The sequence below is a fragment of the Schistocerca piceifrons genome, chromosome 3 (genome assembly GCF_021461385.2).
Source record: "Schistocerca piceifrons isolate TAMUIC-IGC-003096 chromosome 3, iqSchPice1.1, whole genome shotgun sequence".
Lineage (NCBI taxonomy): Eukaryota > Metazoa > Arthropoda > Insecta > Orthoptera > Acrididae > Schistocerca > Schistocerca piceifrons.
The window spans coordinates 744,983,350-745,000,722 of record NC_060140.1 but is presented as its reverse complement, the minus strand read 5'-3'; the positions used below and the strand labels follow the sequence as shown (position 1 = coordinate 745,000,722).

The window sequence follows — 17,373 nt, the reverse complement described above, 5'->3', positions numbered from 1 at the left end:
GGGATGGATATTATCCTGAAAAAGGTTAAAGGTGAACATCAACAAAAATAAAAGAAGGATAATGAAATGTAGTCTATTAAATGCTTCGATTATGCTTCGTGGACTCAAATCAGGCGACGCTGGCCGAATTAGGTTAGGAAATGAGACATTTAAAGCAGTAAATGAGTTTTTCTATTTCGGCAGCACCATACGTGATGAAGGTCGAATTGTAGTGGAAATAAAATGCCGTCTGGCAATGGCAAGAAATACAATTGCGAAAAGTGAAATTTGTTAAAATAGAATATAAACTTAAGTGCTAGAAAGTGAAGGTATTTGTCTGGAGTGTAGCCTTGTACGGAAGTGGGCCATAAACAGTTTGGACAAGAAGAGGATAGAAGCTTTTGAGATGTGGTACTACAGAAGAATCCTGAAGATTAGATGGCTAGATTGAATAATTAATGAGGAACTGAATCGAACAGGGAAGAAAATTATGGTACAATTTGACCAAAAGAAGATATCGGTTAAGCCGTCAAGGAATCATCAGTGTTTGGTAACGAAGGGAATAAAGATTAAATTTTTTTGCTACTATGCGTAATATTCTTCCAGTCAGTAAATATCGTGTACTACACACATTCTAACGTAGTCCATGCTTTCTCTCAGGTTTCAGTCTAACTCCTTACCAAATTTCAGCGAAGTTAGTTCAACGACATAGTTGTGAGAACGTAAAAGATAGAGTTACTTTCGCATATCATATAATATAACACTAGTACGGATTTTGAGGAGCGAGCAAGAGATCTTTCGTCCTTCATCAAAAATCTCTCCGATTCTGAGAAAGTCAAAGATGACTTATGACAGCACAAGCCAGGTGTTTGCAACACTGCACGCTCATGAGGCAAATTATACAATGATAAGCCAAAACATTACGATCACTGCCCACCACGACGTTGGATACCGACTGGTGGCGTTGAGGGAATGTGACGCGGTAAAAAAAGCATGTAAGCAAAGCAAACGCGGATGCGGGATCGCCCTAGCTAAGATATCGGCTGAAAATTGGGAAATCCATTGAAAAACCGACTTTGACAAAGGACAGATTATATCACCCAGCCTGTGAACGAGTATCTCGAAAACGGCGAAGAGGGTCAAATATTCAAGTGCTACTGTCGTGAGGATCTATGGAAACACAGTTGACAGTGAAACTACAACTAAGCGCTAAATGTTTGGACGTCCGCGACTCTTCACTGAACGTGAGGTTCGAAGGCTTGTCTGCTCTGTAAAGTAGGATAGATGGCGATCTGTGGCATCCATGTCGAAAGAGCACAGTGCTGGTGCACGCACAAGTGTCTAGGAGCACACCGTTCATCGTACATTGTCGAACATGGAGCTCCGCAGCAGACTAGCCTTACGTGTTCAGATATTGACCCAACTACATCTTCAATTAAGATTCAAAATGGTTAAAATGGCTCTGAGCACTATGGGACTTACATCTGAGGTCATCAGTCCTCTAGAACTTAGAACTACTTAAACCTAACTAACCTAAGGACATCACAAACATCCATACCCGAGTCAGGATTCGAACCTGCGACCGTAGCGGTCGCGCGGTTCCAGACTGAAGCGCCTAGAACAGCTCGGCCACACCGACCGGCTTCAATTAAGACTGTAGTGGGCACGGGACCATCGGGATTCAACGTCTATCAATCGAAAGGTGTCGGCTCTATGGGTGAATCACATTTTTGCTGCACTAGGTCGCTGGTCGTCACCAAAAAGGACGCCATTGAGCGAACGGCGGCTCGAAACGTGCAGCGCGCCACAGACGTGTTATGCTATGGGAGACTTTCTCCTGCTGCTCTTGCATGGGACCTTTGGTAGTAACCGAAGACACGCTGACAGCTGGGAACCACCACCCTTCATGCTTATTTCTTCCCCGACGCCTATGTCATCTTTCAGCAGTGTAATTGTCCGTGTCTCGGAGCCAGAACCGTGCTACAGTAGTCTGTGGAGCACTACTGTAAACTCGGCTACCAAATTCGCCGGATGTAAATCCTATGGAACCCATCTGGGTCGCTATCGTGCAACATCACCGCGTACGCAAATCAGCGGCCCTTTATTTACTCGAATTACATGGCCTGTGCGTAGACATCTAATGCCACGCCGCTCCATAAACTTACCAACAAACTGTCGGATCCCTGATCAGTGATGTATTTCGTTGGAAGACAATCGATCTGATATCGATGTGGCGATCCTTCTCCACGGAGGACGCACGCAACAGCGCACAGACTACAGCAGAAACGCGTGCGCTCAAGCAACGCATGTGCAACAACAAGAAAATACTTCTCAAAATCTAAATTTGTATTTGATGTTAATAAATTTCTCTTCTTCGGAAACACTTTTTCTTGCTATTAACAGACTGCATTTTATTCCTCTTTACTTCTGTCATCGACACTTATTTCACCGCCCAAATCAAAATATCCATTTATTGCTTTTAGTGTCTCATTTTCTAACCTAATTTCTTTCAGCATTGCCTGATTTAATTCGACTACATTCCATTCCCCATGTTTTACTTTTGTTGATGTTCACGTTGTCGTCGTGCTGTTAGCAAATACACTCGCATCGGTCGCCTGCGGCCATAGCCCATTAACGCCAAATTTCGGCGCACCTTAATAACGGATACGTGCGTTGTATGTCCCATATTGATTGCTGCGGTTATCTGTCGCAGTTACTTGTCTGTCAGCCCTGACAACTCTACGCAAACTGTACGTGAAAGCCGCCGGTCACTGCATTGTCTGGCAGAGCGGTTCTAGGCGCTGCTGCTACGGTCGTAGGTTCGAATCCTGCCTCGGGCATGGATGTGTGTGATGTCCTTAGGTTAGTTATGTTTAAGTGGGTCCTAAGTTTTAGGGGACTGATGACCTCAGCTGTTAAGTCCCATAGTGCTCAGAGCCATTTGAACTGCATTGTCCGTGGTGAGAGGTAATGCCTGACATTTGGTTTCTCGGCACATTCTTGACACTGTGGATGTCGGAATATTGAATTTCCTAACTATTTTCGAAATGGAATGCCCCGTGCATGTAGCTCCAACCACCATTCCGCTTTCGAAGTCTGTTAATTCTCGTCGAGCGTCCATAATCACGTCAGACACCTTTTCACAAGAACGACCTGAGTACAAATGACAGCTCCGCCATTACGTTGTTCTTTTATACCCTGTGCACGTGATACTACCGTCGCCTGTATATGTGCATTTCTCAATCTCATGACTTATGTCACTTCAGTGTTTTACAGTGTCGCGTTCATCACCGATGATTTCAACGAAAGTAAATCGGACTAAAGAAATTCGTCTTAAGGCGCGTGCCCACACTAGGACTATGAAGGCCAACGAACGACCTCCAAACACTTATGTGGTCGAGATTTGCTTAGTGTGTACGGGCGATAAATCGGGGCCAACGAAGTGGTTGTCCTTCGCTGCGGTTGGGACAGCCCGCGGTAACATTAAAGCGTCGGCGGTGGGTTATTCTTGGGACACGTCCCCCACCGTGGACACCCTGTCGAATGTTCATTGGTTCAGTAGTGATTTTCTGTGTCTGTTAAACGGGTTGTGAATTAGTTGTTTCTAAAAATACATTAAGCTGGCATATGAATCCCAAGTAGCTGAGTACTGCCGATCTTTCTCTACATATAAGGTGAGTATTGTGGAAAGGAAAGAGGAGTAGTTGAAGATGAGATGGGAGATACGATACCGCGAGTAGAATCTGACATAGAACTGAAAGACCTAAGCCGAAACAAGGCGCCTAGCATGGATGACACTCTGTCGGAGTTACTGAGGTCCTTGGAAGAACATACCATGAGGAAATTATTTTGGAAATTTGTGGTAAGATCTATGGGACCGAACTGCTGAGGTCATCGGTCCATAAGCTTACACACTACTTAATCTAACTTAAATTAACATACGCTAAGGACGACACACACAACCATGCCTGAGGGAGGACTCAAACCTCCGACGGGGGGAACTGCGCGGACCGTGACAAGACGCCCTTAGACCGCGCGCGGCTACCTAGCGCGGCAAGGAAATTATTCACTTGGTATTCAAGATATACGAGGGAGGTGCAGTACCTACGTATTTTAAGAACTACGTAATAATTCTAGTGCCATAGAACCAAGAGGCTGATGAGTAAAAATATTACCGAACCAACACTTAAATAACTCGTTGTTGAAAAATGCCACCAAAAATTCATTACAGAACCCAGAGGCTGATGAGTAAAAATATAACCGAAACAACAGTTTAATAACTCGTGGAAGAAAAATACTGTCAAAAATACATTACAGAAGAATGAAAAGACTGGTAGCAGCCGATCTAAGAGGTAGATAAGATTAGGTTCCGCGGAAACATAGGAACATGGGAGGCAATACTGACCCTACTAATCTTAGAAAATACAAATATGTAGAGAAAGCTCTTGACAGTATTGATTGGAAAACACTAATCGAAATTTTGAAGGGAAGAGGGATAAAATACAAGCTGAGCAACGTTGTCCACACTGTGACAAAAGTGGGAAACCAGATGGCGCTATGGTTGGCCCGCTAGGTGGTGCTGCCATCGGTCAAACGGATATCAACTGTGTTTTTCTTTTTAAATAGGAACCCCCATTTTTTATTACATATTCGTGTAGTACGTAAAGAAATATGAATGTTTTACTTGGACCACTTTTTTCGCTTTGTGATAGATGTCGCAGTAATAGTCACAACCGTATAAGTATGTGGTATCACGTAACATTCCGCCAGTGCGGATGGTATTTGCTTCGTGATACATTATCCGTGTTACAATGATCCGTTTAACAATTTCGGAAAAAGTCGATATCGTGTTGATGTGTGGCTATTGTGATCAAAATGCCCAGCGGGCGTGTGCTATGTATGCTGCTCGGTATCCTGGACTACGTCATCCAAGTGTCCGGACCGTTCGCCGGATAGTTACGTTATTTAAGGGAACAGGAAGTGTTCAGCCACATGTGAAACGTCAACCACGACCTGCAACAAATGATGATGCCCAAGTATGTGTTTTACCAGCTGTCGCGGTTAATCCGCACATCAATAGCAGACAAATTGCGCGTGAATAGGGAATCTCAAAACAATCGTTGTTGAGAATGGTACATCAACATCGATTGAACCCGTAGCATATTTCTATGCACCAGGGATTGCATGACGACGACTTTGAACGTCGTGTACAGTTCTACCACTGGGCACGAGAGAAATTACGGGACGATGACAGATTTTTTGCACGCGTTCTATTTAGCGACGAAGCGTCATTCAGCAACAGCGGTAACGTAAACCGGCATAATATGCACTATTGGGTAACGGAAAATCCACGATGGTTGTGACAAGTGGAACATCAGCGACCTTGGCGGGTTAATGTATAGTGCGGCATTATGGGAGGAAGGATAATTGGCTCCCATTTTATCGATGGCAATCTAAATGGTGCAATGTATGCTGATTTCCTACGTAATGTTCTACCGATGTTGCTACAAGATGTTTCACTGCATGACAGAATGGCGATGTACTTCCAACATGATGGATGTCCGGCTCATAGCTCGCGTGCGGTTGAAGCGGTATTGAGTAGCATATTTCATGACAGGTGGATTGGTCGTCGAAGCACCATACCATGGCCCGTACGTTCACCGGATCTGACGTCCCCGGATTTCTTTCCGTGGGGAAAGTTGAAGGATATTTGCTATAGTGATCCACCGACAACACCTGACAACATGAGTCAGCGCATTGTCAATGCATGTGCGAACATTAAGGAAGGCGAACTACTCGCTGTTGAGAGGAATGTCGTTACACGTATTGCCAAATGCATTGAGGTTGACGGACGTCATTTTGAGCATTTATTGCATTAATGTGATATTTACAGGTAATCACGCTGTAACAGCGTATGTTCTCAGAAATGATAAGTTCACAAAGGTACATTTGGAACAACTGAAATAAAATGTTTAAACGTACCTACGTTCAATATTGTAATTTAAAAAACCTACCTGTTACCAAATGTTCATCTAAAATTGTGAGCCGTATGTTTGTGACTATTACAGCGCCATCTATCACAAAGCGAAAAAAGTGGTCCAACTAAAAATTGCTTATTTCTTTACGTACTACACGAATATGTAATAAAAATGGGGGTTCCTATTTAAAAAAACACAGTTGATATCCGTTTGACCTACGGCAGCGCCATCTAGTTTGCCCCTTCAAGCTAGACAAGTTCGTTCTTTGTAGTTTTTTCGTTTGATGTTTATTTCGTGAAATATTTGGCCCGGTCACGATCAATGGAGATAGCGGCAATATTGCATACACAAGGTATAAAAAGGGCCGTGCATTGACGGAACTGCCATTTGTACAGGGTTATTACAAATGATTGAAGCGATTTCACAGCTCTACAATAACTTTATTATTTGAGATATTTTCACAATGCTTTGCACACACATACAAAAACTCAAAAAGTTTTTTTAGGCATTCACAAAAGTTCGATATGTGCCCCTTTAGTGATTCGGCAGACATCAAGCCGGTAATCAAGTTCCTCCCACACTCGGCGCAGCATGTCCCCATCAATGAGTTCGAAAGCATCGTTGATGCGAGCTCGCAGTTCTGGAACGTTTCTTGGTAGAGGAGGTTTAAACACTGAATCGCATGGAGTTAAGTCGGGAGAGCGTGGAGGCCATGACATGAATTGCCGATCATGATCTCCACCACGACCGATCCATCGGTTTTCCAATCTCCTGTTTAAGAAATGCCGAACATCATGATGGAAGTGCGGTGGAGCACCATCCTGTTGAAAGATGAAGTCGGCGCTGTCGGTCTCCAGTTGTGGCATGAGCCAATTTTCCAGCATGTCCAGATACACGTGTCCTGTAACGTTTTTTTCGCAGAAGAAAAAGGGGCCGTAAACTTTAAACCGTGAGATTGCACTTTTGGTGAACTCCGAATTTGCTGCACGAATGCGTGAGGATTCTCTACCGCCCAGATTCGCAAATTGTGTCTGTTCACTTCACCATTAAGAAAAAAATGTCGCTTCATCACTGAAAACAAGTTTCGCACTGAACGCATCCTCTTCCATGAGCTGTTGCAACCGCGCCGAAAATTCAAAGCGTTTGACTCTGTCATCGGGTGTCAGGGCTTGTAGCCATTGTAAACGGTAAGGCTTCTGCTTTAGCCTTTTCCGTAAGATTTTCCAAACCGTCGGCTGTGGTACGTTTAGCTCCCTGCTTGCTTTATTCGTCGACTTCCGCGGGCTACGCGTGAAACTTGCCTGCACGCGTTCAACCGTTTCTTCGCTCACTGCAGGCCGACCCGTTGATTTCCCCTTACAGAGGCATCCAGAAGCTTTAAACTGCGCATACCATCGCCGAATGGAGTTAGCAGTTGGTGGATCTTTGTTGAACTTCGTCCTGAAGTGTCGTTGCACTGTTATGACTGACTGATGTGAGTGCATTTCAAGCACGACATACGCTTTCTCGGCTCCTGTCGCCATTTTGTCTCACTGCGCTCTCGAGCGCTCTGGCGGCAGAAACCTGAAGTGCGGCTTCAGCCGAACAAAACTTTATAAGTTTTTCTACGTATCTGTAGCGTGTCGTGACCATATGTCAATGAATGGAGCTACAGTGAATTTATGAAATCGCTTCAATCATTTGTAATAGCCCTGTATTCAGGTGATTCATGTGAAAAGTTTTTCGACGTGGTTATGGTCTCACGACGGGAATTAAGACTTTGAACGCGGATTGGTAGTTGGAGCTAGACGTATGGAACATTCCATTTCGGAAATCGGGAATTCAGTATTCCGACATACACAGTGTCAATAGGCTGCCGAGAATACAAGATTTCAGCCATTACCCCTCACCAAGGGCAACGCAGTGCCCGACGGCTTTCACTCAACGACCGAGAGCAGCGGCGTTTGCGTAGAGTTGTCAGAGCTGACAGATAAACAACACTGGGACGCACGGCGAACATATCAATTAGGACAGTGCTGCGGAATTCAATGGGATATGGCAGCAGACGACTGATGCGAGTGCCTTTGCATGCAGCACGACGTTGCCTGCAGCGCCTCTGCTGGGCTCGTGACCAATTCGGTTGGAATCTAGGCGACTAGAAAACCGTGGCCAGGTTAGAGAAGCCCCGATTACAGTTGGTAAGAGCTGATGGTAGCATTCGAGTGTGGCAGAGAGCTCGTGAAGTCATGGACTGGAGTTGTCAACAAGGCACTGTGAAAGCTTGGAGGTGGCTCCATAATGGTGTGGGCTGTGTTTATGTGGAATGGACTGGGTCATCAGATCTAACTGAACCGGTCATTGACTGGAAATGGTTATGTTCGGCTACTTGAAGCCCATCTGCAGCCATTCATGGACTTTATGTTAAACAACGATGGAATTTTTGTGCATGACAGTACGCAATTAGAACGAGCCACAATTGTTCGCGATTGGTTTGAGAACGTTTTGGACAGTTCGAGCGAATGGTTGGGACACCCTGTTCGCCAGACATGAATCCCATCGAACATTCGTGGGACATAATCGAGAGCACAGTGCGAGTGCAAAATTCTGCACCGGCAACATTTTCACTATTACGGACGGCTTCAGAGACAGGCTACAGGCCCCGGCAGTAGACAATATTCCATTAGAACTACTGACTGCCTTGGGAGAGCCAGTCCTGGCAAAACTCTACTATCTGGTGAGCAAGATTTATGAGACAGGCGAAACACCCTCACACTTAAAGAAGAATATAATAATTCCAATCCCAAAGAAAGCAGGTGTTGACAGATGTGAAAATTACCGAACTATCAGTTTAACAAGTCACAGCTGCAAAATACTAACGCGAATTCTTTACAGACCAATGGAAAAACTGGTAGAAGCCGACCTCGGGAAGGATCAGTTTGGATTCCGTAGAAATGTTGGAACACGTGAGGCAATACCGACCTTACGACTTATCTTAGAAAATAGATTAAGGAAAGACAAACCTACGTTTCTAGCATCTGTAGACTTAGAGAAAGCTTTTGACAATGTTGACTGGAATACTCTCTTTCAAATTCTGAAGGTGGCAGGGGTCAATCACAGGGAGCGAAAGGCGATTTACAATTTGTACAGAAACCAGATGGCAGTTATAAGAGTCGAGGGGCATGAAAGGGAAGCAGTGGTTGGGAAGGGAGTGAGACAGGGTTGTAGCCTCTCCCCGGCGTTATTCAATCTGTATATTGAGCAAGCAGTAAAGGAAACAAAAGAAAATATCAGAGTAGGTATTAAAATCCATGGAGAAGAAATAAAAACTTTGAGGTTCGCCGATGACATTGTAATTCTGTCAGATGCAGCAAAGCACCTGGAAGAACAGTTGAACGGAATGGACAGTGTCTTGAAAGAAGGATATAAGATGAACATCAACAAAAGCAAAACGAGGATAATGGAATGTAGTCGAATTAAGTCGGGTGATGCTGAGGGAATTAGATTAGGAAATGAGATACTTAAAGTAGTAAAGGAGCAAAATAACCGATGATGGTCGAAGTAGAGAGGATATAAAATGTAGACTGGCGATGGCAAGGAAAGTGTTTCTGAAGAAGAGAAATTTGTTAACATCGAGTATAGATTTAAGCGTCAGGAAGTCGTTTCTGGAAGTGTTTGTATGGAGTGTAGCCATGTATGGAAGTGAAACTTGGACGATTAACAGTTTGGACAAGAAGAGAATAGAAGCTTTCGGAATGTGGTGCTACAGAAGAATGCTGAAGATTAGATGGGAAGATCACATAACTAATGAGGAGGTATTGAATAGGATTGGGGAGAAGAGGAGTTTGTGGCACCACTTGATAGAAAGAAGGGACCGGTTGGTAGGACATGTTCTGAGGCATCAAGGGATCACAAATTTAGCATTAGAGGGCAGCGTGGAGGGTAAAAATCGTAGAGGGAGACCAAGAGATGAATACACTAAGCAGATTCAGAAGGATGTAGGTTGCAGTAAGTACTGGGAAATGAAAAAGCTTGCAGAGGATAGAGTAGCATGGAGAGCTGCATAAAACCAGTCTCAGGACTGAAGACCACAACAACAACAACAACAACAACAACAACAGAGACAGAGACAGACTGGCTCAGTATTTCTGCAGAGGACTTCCAAGGACTTGCCCAATCCATACCACGTGGAGTTGCCGCACTAAGCCGGGCAAGAGGAGGTCCGAAGCAATATTAGGAGGTACGGCATGCCTGGTGTCAGCTCGGCGCCGGTTACCTGCTGGCGGCCGTTGATGAGCAGGGCGCGGCCGGCGGCGTCTGCGCCGGGCGGCAGCAGCGTGGCGGGCGCCTCGGCCAGCTGCGACACCAGCACCAGGTGTTCGCGCTCGTCGCGGTCGTACAGCGGCCGCAGCGACTCCTTCGACCCCGGGCGGCGCACCACCAGCGCGCCAGACACCGTGTCTGCCGCCGTCAGGCCTGAAACAGCCAGTGCACAGTCAGACCAAGCGCTCATTCTAACACTACACTCTGGATTACAGTCTGTATTATTGCACACAGAATACCCAAAAGGTAACCGTTTAACTATATATGTAGTATCCCGGACTTTCTGGTCAGCCTGTACATATTTGTAAGAGAAACTACACTACCTGACAAAAAGAAGAAAAAGCACCCGGTCGGATGTCAATATAACTACACACCATCGTCGGGCATGAACTCTTAAGTCATTAGAGTTGCAATGTCCTCTGTGACAGGCAGAACCGCCACCAGAGTGCAATAGCTTTGTTCGTGTTTAGCGTCGTTACCAGGGTTGATAGAGCATATATCGGAAGTGAACGGCTTCATATATTGTGATCACTGTACAGGGTATGGAGAAGCCTCGTACTCGTCTAGGACAGCGTTATCAGCACCTGACAGACTTTGAAAGGGGTCTCATTTTGTGTCTCCATTTAGCTAGCCGGTCGAATTGTGCAACGCCCAGATTTGTAGGACATTTTCATGCGGCAGCGGCACAATGGTGGACTATATGAGAACGCCAGAGCGGGCGTTCTCGTCGTAAAGGTTCTGATAGACCACACTGGACCACCCCAAGAGACTATTGCCATATTGTGCACCAAGAGAAACATAACAAATAGTGAACTCCCTGAAATACTATGTGTCACCCTGCACCACCCTGCACCATTTGTCAGACTACCAGCAGTCAGCCTAAGGAATTACCATTCCCTGCTTAGGCAGCCATTAACAGCGCAAGACAAACTGCTGCGTTTGAAGTGATGCCGTCACCAGGACGCTAATCATTAGCGTCACATTGTGTTGGGCGATGAATCAGGGTTCTTCTCTACTCTGGATGACGATCGTCGGAGAGGATGGCGCAGACCTCGTGAGAGGTCTCATTCTTCCAGGTTTTTTTTTATTATTTTTTATTTATTTATTTATTTTTTATTTGAGAGGGACAGCGGTGTTACAACTGGCGTCATGGTGTGGGGAGGCATCGAAAATGATTTCAGGACATGATTAGTAGTGAGCCAGGCACAACGGTACATCACAGGCATCCTGCGTCCTTACGTGTTACCTTTCGTGTGACAATATTGTGGTAAATTTTCAGGAGAATGCTCATCCACACAAGGCACGTGTGTCTATGAACTGCCTGTGTGATGTTGAGGCACTGTTGTGGACAACAATGTCCCCAGATCTGTCCCGTATACCGCAGGTGTGGGGCTACTTAGGATGTCCCTGTGCAGTATCTAGGACATCAAGGACCAGTTACAACAAGTCTGGATTAGCTTGCATCAGGAGACTATACAACGGGTTTACAGTACGCTTCCCAATCGAATTAGTGCGTTCATCCAGGCCAGAGGGGGTGCCACGTCGTAGTGATAAGTGGGCTCATACTGATAAATTCTTTTTAAATCTGACGTGACTTTGTAATCACTGGAATAACACATATCCTTGCAACCCATGCCAGACAGTTTGTATTACGGTGGATTCACACTTGACAAAACGTCAACGTCAACGTCACCTGCTTCGCGTCAAGAGATTCTCCTCTGTAGTTCAAATGGTGCCATTCACACACACCGACAACGGAACGTCATCGACACGTCAGTTGACGTCAGCGTCACGTCAAGATTTCTCGTAAAAAAATGTTTCCACGGGCCACAGTGTAGCCTACTTAGCGAGTAACTATTACATTAAGTACGCAGTGTGACCTAATACGAAAGTATTCCCCACTGACTGCTATCGCGTAGAGGACTTAATATATACTAGAAGACAATACTAAGTTAAAGTATTTTGCTTTATACAGTGAAGGAATACACTGCAAAATAAACGAAACCTTTATTGTTCAGTGAGCTGGGCTCACGATTTTTCCAGTGGAACAGCGAAAAGGAGAATAGGGAGTAAAGTTGATGCGGCATGCAGAAGTTTAAAATAAGATTGGTAATAAATTAATGACGAACAGCAAGTAGCAGAAATATATGGAACATAGTTCGAGACCATTAAAACGGCCCATCTAGACATACCGTAGGCAAACCATCAGCTTCTGTCAAGGTGATATTGGACGTCTAAATCTTTATTTCTCTTCCTAATTTTTATTTGTATTTTGCTTCACAGGTAAAAAAGAACGTTTGTCTAGACATTATGATATATTTATAAAACGATGACTCCTCTTCTTCCAGCGCCTGTAAAGAGTGTGGAACTCACCTTCACAGTTTAGATTTTTTAACATTTTCCTAACCCAGACTCTTTTTGCTCTTTATTCCTCATCATGAAGTGCAACAGCAATCATTGTAAACTGCTTTAAGGCGAAGTTCGGCATTTTATGACGATCTATTATGAACTACGAAATAGCGCCTCTGCTGAATATTTTTTGAATGAGCTGTAACGTCACGGCGTTCTTTCGACGATGACTTGCCGTATAGTGTCAATGTTTAGGAATTCCTCTGACAATCGACGTTCAAAAACGTGACGTTGATCTTCCGGCAAGTGTGAATCAACCTATATTGGGTTCAAATACTGGGAATTGTGCTATGTCGTGGCACATAGCCTATCAGCTTGACACGAGAACACTGCGGGTAGCCGATACACGAGCTCATAGGAGGCACGGCAGCGAGAACTAAAATACACTACTGGCCATTAAAGTTGCTACACCAAGAAGAAATGCAGATGATAAACGGGTATTCATTGGACAAATATATTATATACAACTGACATGTGATTACATTTTCACACAATTTGGGTACATAGATCCTGAGAAATCAGTACCCAGAACAACCACCTCTAGCCGTAATAACGGCCTTGATACGCCTAGGCATTGAGTCAAACAGAGCTTGGATGCCGTGTACAGGTACAGCTGCCTATGCAGCTTCAACACGATACCACAGTTCTTCAAGAGTAGTGACTGGCATATTGTGACGAGCCAGTTGCTCTGCCACCATTGACCAGACGTTTGCAATTGGTGAGAGATCTGGAGAATGTGCTGGCTAGGGCAGCAGTCCAACATTTTCTGTACCCAGAAAGGCCCGTACAGGACCTGCAACATGAGGTCGTGCATTATCCTGCTGAAATGTAGGGTTTCACAGGGATCGAATGCGGGATAGAGCCACGGGTCGTAACAAATCTGAAATGTAACGCCCACTGTTCAAAGCGCCGTCAATGCGAACAAGAGGTAACCGAGACGTGTAACCAATGGCACCCCATACCATCACTCCGGGTGATACGCCAGTATGGCGATGATGAATACACGCTTCCAATGTGCGTTCACCGCGATGTCACCAAACACGAATGCGACCATAGCGATTCTGTAAACAGAACCTGGATTCATCGGAAGAAAATGATGTTTAGCCATTCGTGCACCCAGGTTCGTCGTCGAGTACACCACCGCAGGCGCTCCTGTCTGTGATACAGCGTGAAGGGTAACCACAGCCACGGTCTCCGAGCTGATAGTCCATGCTGCTGCAAACTTCGTCGAATTGTTCGTGCAGATGGTTGTTGTCTTGCAAACATCTCCATCTGTTGACTCAGGGATGGAGACGTGGCTGCACGATCCGTTACAGCTATGCGGATAAGATATCTGTCATCTCGACTGCTAGTGATACGAGGCCGTTGGGATCCAGTACGGCGTTCCGCATTACCCTCCTGAACCCACCGATTACATATTCTGCTGACAGTCATTGGATCTCGACCAACGCGAGCAGCAATGTCGCGATACGATAAACCGCAACGGCGATAGGCTAGAATCCGACCTTTATCAAAGTCGAAAACGTGATGGTACGCATTTCTCCTCCTTACAGGAGGCATCACAACAACGTTTCACCAGACAACGCCGGTCAACTGCTGTTTGTGAATGAGAAATCGGTTGGAAACTTTCCTCATGTCAGCATGTTGTAGGTGTCGCCACCGGCGCCAACCTTGTGTGAATGTCTGAACAGCTAATCATTTGCATATCACAGCATCTTCGTCGTGTCGGTTAAATTTCGCGTCTGTAGCACGTCATCTTCGTGGTGTAGCAATTTTAATGGCCAGTAGTGTAGTAATAGTTCAGAGGTCACCAGCAACAACGTTGTATTGTCAAGGACAACTCTGTACACAGCCGTTGCGACCAGAGGCGCTCACTTCGCTGACAGCAGGCAGCCACATCGCCCCTACGAGGCACAACCAGTGCGGATTTGTTCGCTTCCGCCTCATTACAGCCGGCCGTTGTGGCCGAGGGGTTCTAGGAGCATCAGTCCGGAACTGCGCTGCTGCTACGGTCGCAGGTTCGAATCCTGCCTCGGACATGGATGTGTGTGATGTCCTTAGGTTAGTTAGGTTTAAGTAGTTATAACTTCTAGGGGACTGATGACCTCAGATGTTGAGTCTCATAATGCTCAGAACCATTTGAACCATTTTTTCCCTCATCACATGTTCAGTAACTGACCGCTACACAGTTTTCCATCAGCACTGCATTTAACGTATTTCACGGCCAGTCGCCGCGCAGTTTATGGCGCCATGTCACAGACTCCGCGACCGCTCCCACCAGAGGTTCGAGTCCTCCCTCGGGCATGGGTCTGTGTGTTGTCCTTAGCGTAAGGTAGTTGAAGTGGTGTATAAGTCTAGGGACCGATGACCTCAGCAGTTTGGTCACTTCGGAATTCACACACCTTTGAACATGGCCAGTTCCCAGCAGTCGAAGCCAAGGTACCAACCTGGAGATCTTACAGAACCAACATGGAGCTGCCAGCTGTCCACTGCAAAGAAATACTTGCCTCATGCAGCTCCGGTGCCAGGATTGTGGTATTCGCTGACTTTGCATTGTGTTAGTACTGTTGAACAGTCACCGCAAAACAGTGGCCCTCATCAGGACACAGATTTTGCCCGTGTGACATTCATTGAACTTTAGTTACGGACAACTAATATAAATTTTTTGAAGACTACTTACAAATAGACAATAGACAGTCCACCGTGCCAACAAGGGTCATAGTGACTTTTTCTAGTGACTAAATTATTAACAACTCACAGAGTTGTAGGGTGTTGTTTACAATAAATGTTTTCTTGTTCCTCGTCTATCGAGGAGTGAGTTGTTGCTTACCGAGCGCGAGTCCTGACACTTCAAAGTGGATATCCTGCGTACATAATCATAAGCACAAAACGATGTTAACATGGAAGCAATATAGTACATTGTTAGTGTACTTGCACACATATTGAAATCTAAAGATACCGAACAAAAACAAGTGAATTTCGGTTCAAAGTCACACACACCGTTTCCAGCTTCTAGTTAAATACTGCTTGAATAATTAATCAATAATGTAAGGCCCCGTACGGACACCGCAAGCCTGCCCCAAACTATTCAACAGGACTTCCGTAACACATTGGATATTGTTTCTTACAGTCAGCCAGCGTTCCCCCCGTCATCCAAACCATACACACACACACACACACACACACACACACACACACACACACACACACACACACACACACACAGAGAGAGAGAGAGAGAGAGAGAGAGAGAGAGAGAGAGAGAGAGAGAGAGAGAGAAGCACTATACTACACCATTATTCTGAATGTTTTCCTCTAACTGGGCTTTAAAAAAACGAAAAGATAGAAACACTGCACTTTACTTTTAATACTTTAGTAAAGTAAAATTTAATATTAAGAGTATTTCCCTGTTTTATAAATACATGAAGCACCAATTCGCAATTCGGCATCACATAATTGCAGATAACAAATCCTGCCCACTACCCAAAGTACACAGTAATTCAGTCCAGTACCAAAGTGTTTATTATAAGAATCTATATTTAATTAGTAAGATAATCTTCTTGCACTCAAAATAAAAACACCAAAATTAATTGATTACAACACAGAACAATGTCACGAAAAGTAAAATGGTACCTAATACAATACACCAAGACAAAAACAGGAGCGAAAAGATACCTTCAAAGGAGAAGTACGAAGATGTTGGTAAAAGTGTGAATTGCTAATAAAATGTACGTGCTTAGAGGCCAAAGTTTTTGTCTTATTTAACTGAGTTTTTAGCTTGGAAAAGGAACGCTCAGTTTTTGTAACAGCCACAGGTTTTGTTATATACTCTTACATCAGGGCGTTTTTGCTTGTACCAGGCTAACTCGGCATCAGCTCTGCTTGACAGTTTCGATAATTGTACTTTAAATGAAGTTCTTAACATCAGCTGAGCTGGATACAGAAGGTAAATGTCGTGAGGAGATGTCACTATAATTTTCGTGTTACATTTTTTAGATATTTATCACTTGTGGTAGGAATGTGTCTATAACTTAATTTTTTTACTTGAATCTAGGTATTTAGTAACAAATAAATGTTGCCATCATTGAGTCAGTGAAGTGTCATTCTAAGCATAGTTAAGGGCATTGTCAACCTCATTTGCTGTTTCTATTCGTTTCTTAGACAGTTTACACGCATTACTTCATCTTCAGCCATGTTTAAAGATCTGTCAAGTAGTTTCTCGAATGATCCTTTCTGAATGCTCAGTTCCTAAGAGGCAATACGCATCTGCAACGTCCATATCCTCAGATTTCAAGCCCTTAGGATACGCGTCTGCAACGTCCATATCCTCAGATTTCAAGCCCTTAGGTACTGTTGCGACCTGTGTGCCGTGCTCACGTCGTGATCGGGAGGTCGAGCTGGTGAGTGGTCCAGTGCACTCCCGGAGGCTTCAGTGATACGGTAGTATCTGTAAATAATATTTATTTATGTGTACAAAGATTTAAGTGTCTTCAGAGCTGGCCGGCTGCTTGATGTAAGCGCAAGTGCAGCAAAGCAGATCTGACGCCCAGTCAGTGAGCCATGACGTCGCCACTGCTGGCTGTGATGGCGACAGTGGCGGGGTGAGGAAGGCGCTGCCCACACATATGTTCCGCGGTGACTAGTACGGCTCCCACCTCAGCACTCTCGAAGACAGCCTATTGTGCCCTCAGGTGGAGCCTGACGACTG

General features: G+C 44.9%; 1 protein-coding gene across 2 annotated transcripts in view; it reads right to left on the bottom strand.

The window, feature by feature from the left end:
* Positions 1-17,373, bottom strand: part of LOC124789364 (laccase-6-like) — a 389,375-nt gene that overhangs the window by 113,250 nt on the left and 258,752 nt on the right. For both annotated transcript variants that reach the window (XM_047256690.1, XM_047256691.1), the window contains exon 5: positions 10,210-10,409. In XM_047256690.1, coding sequence (XP_047112646.1) covers positions 10,210-10,409 — 200 coding nt within the window. The remainder of the gene's footprint in view (positions 1-10,209; positions 10,410-17,373) is intronic.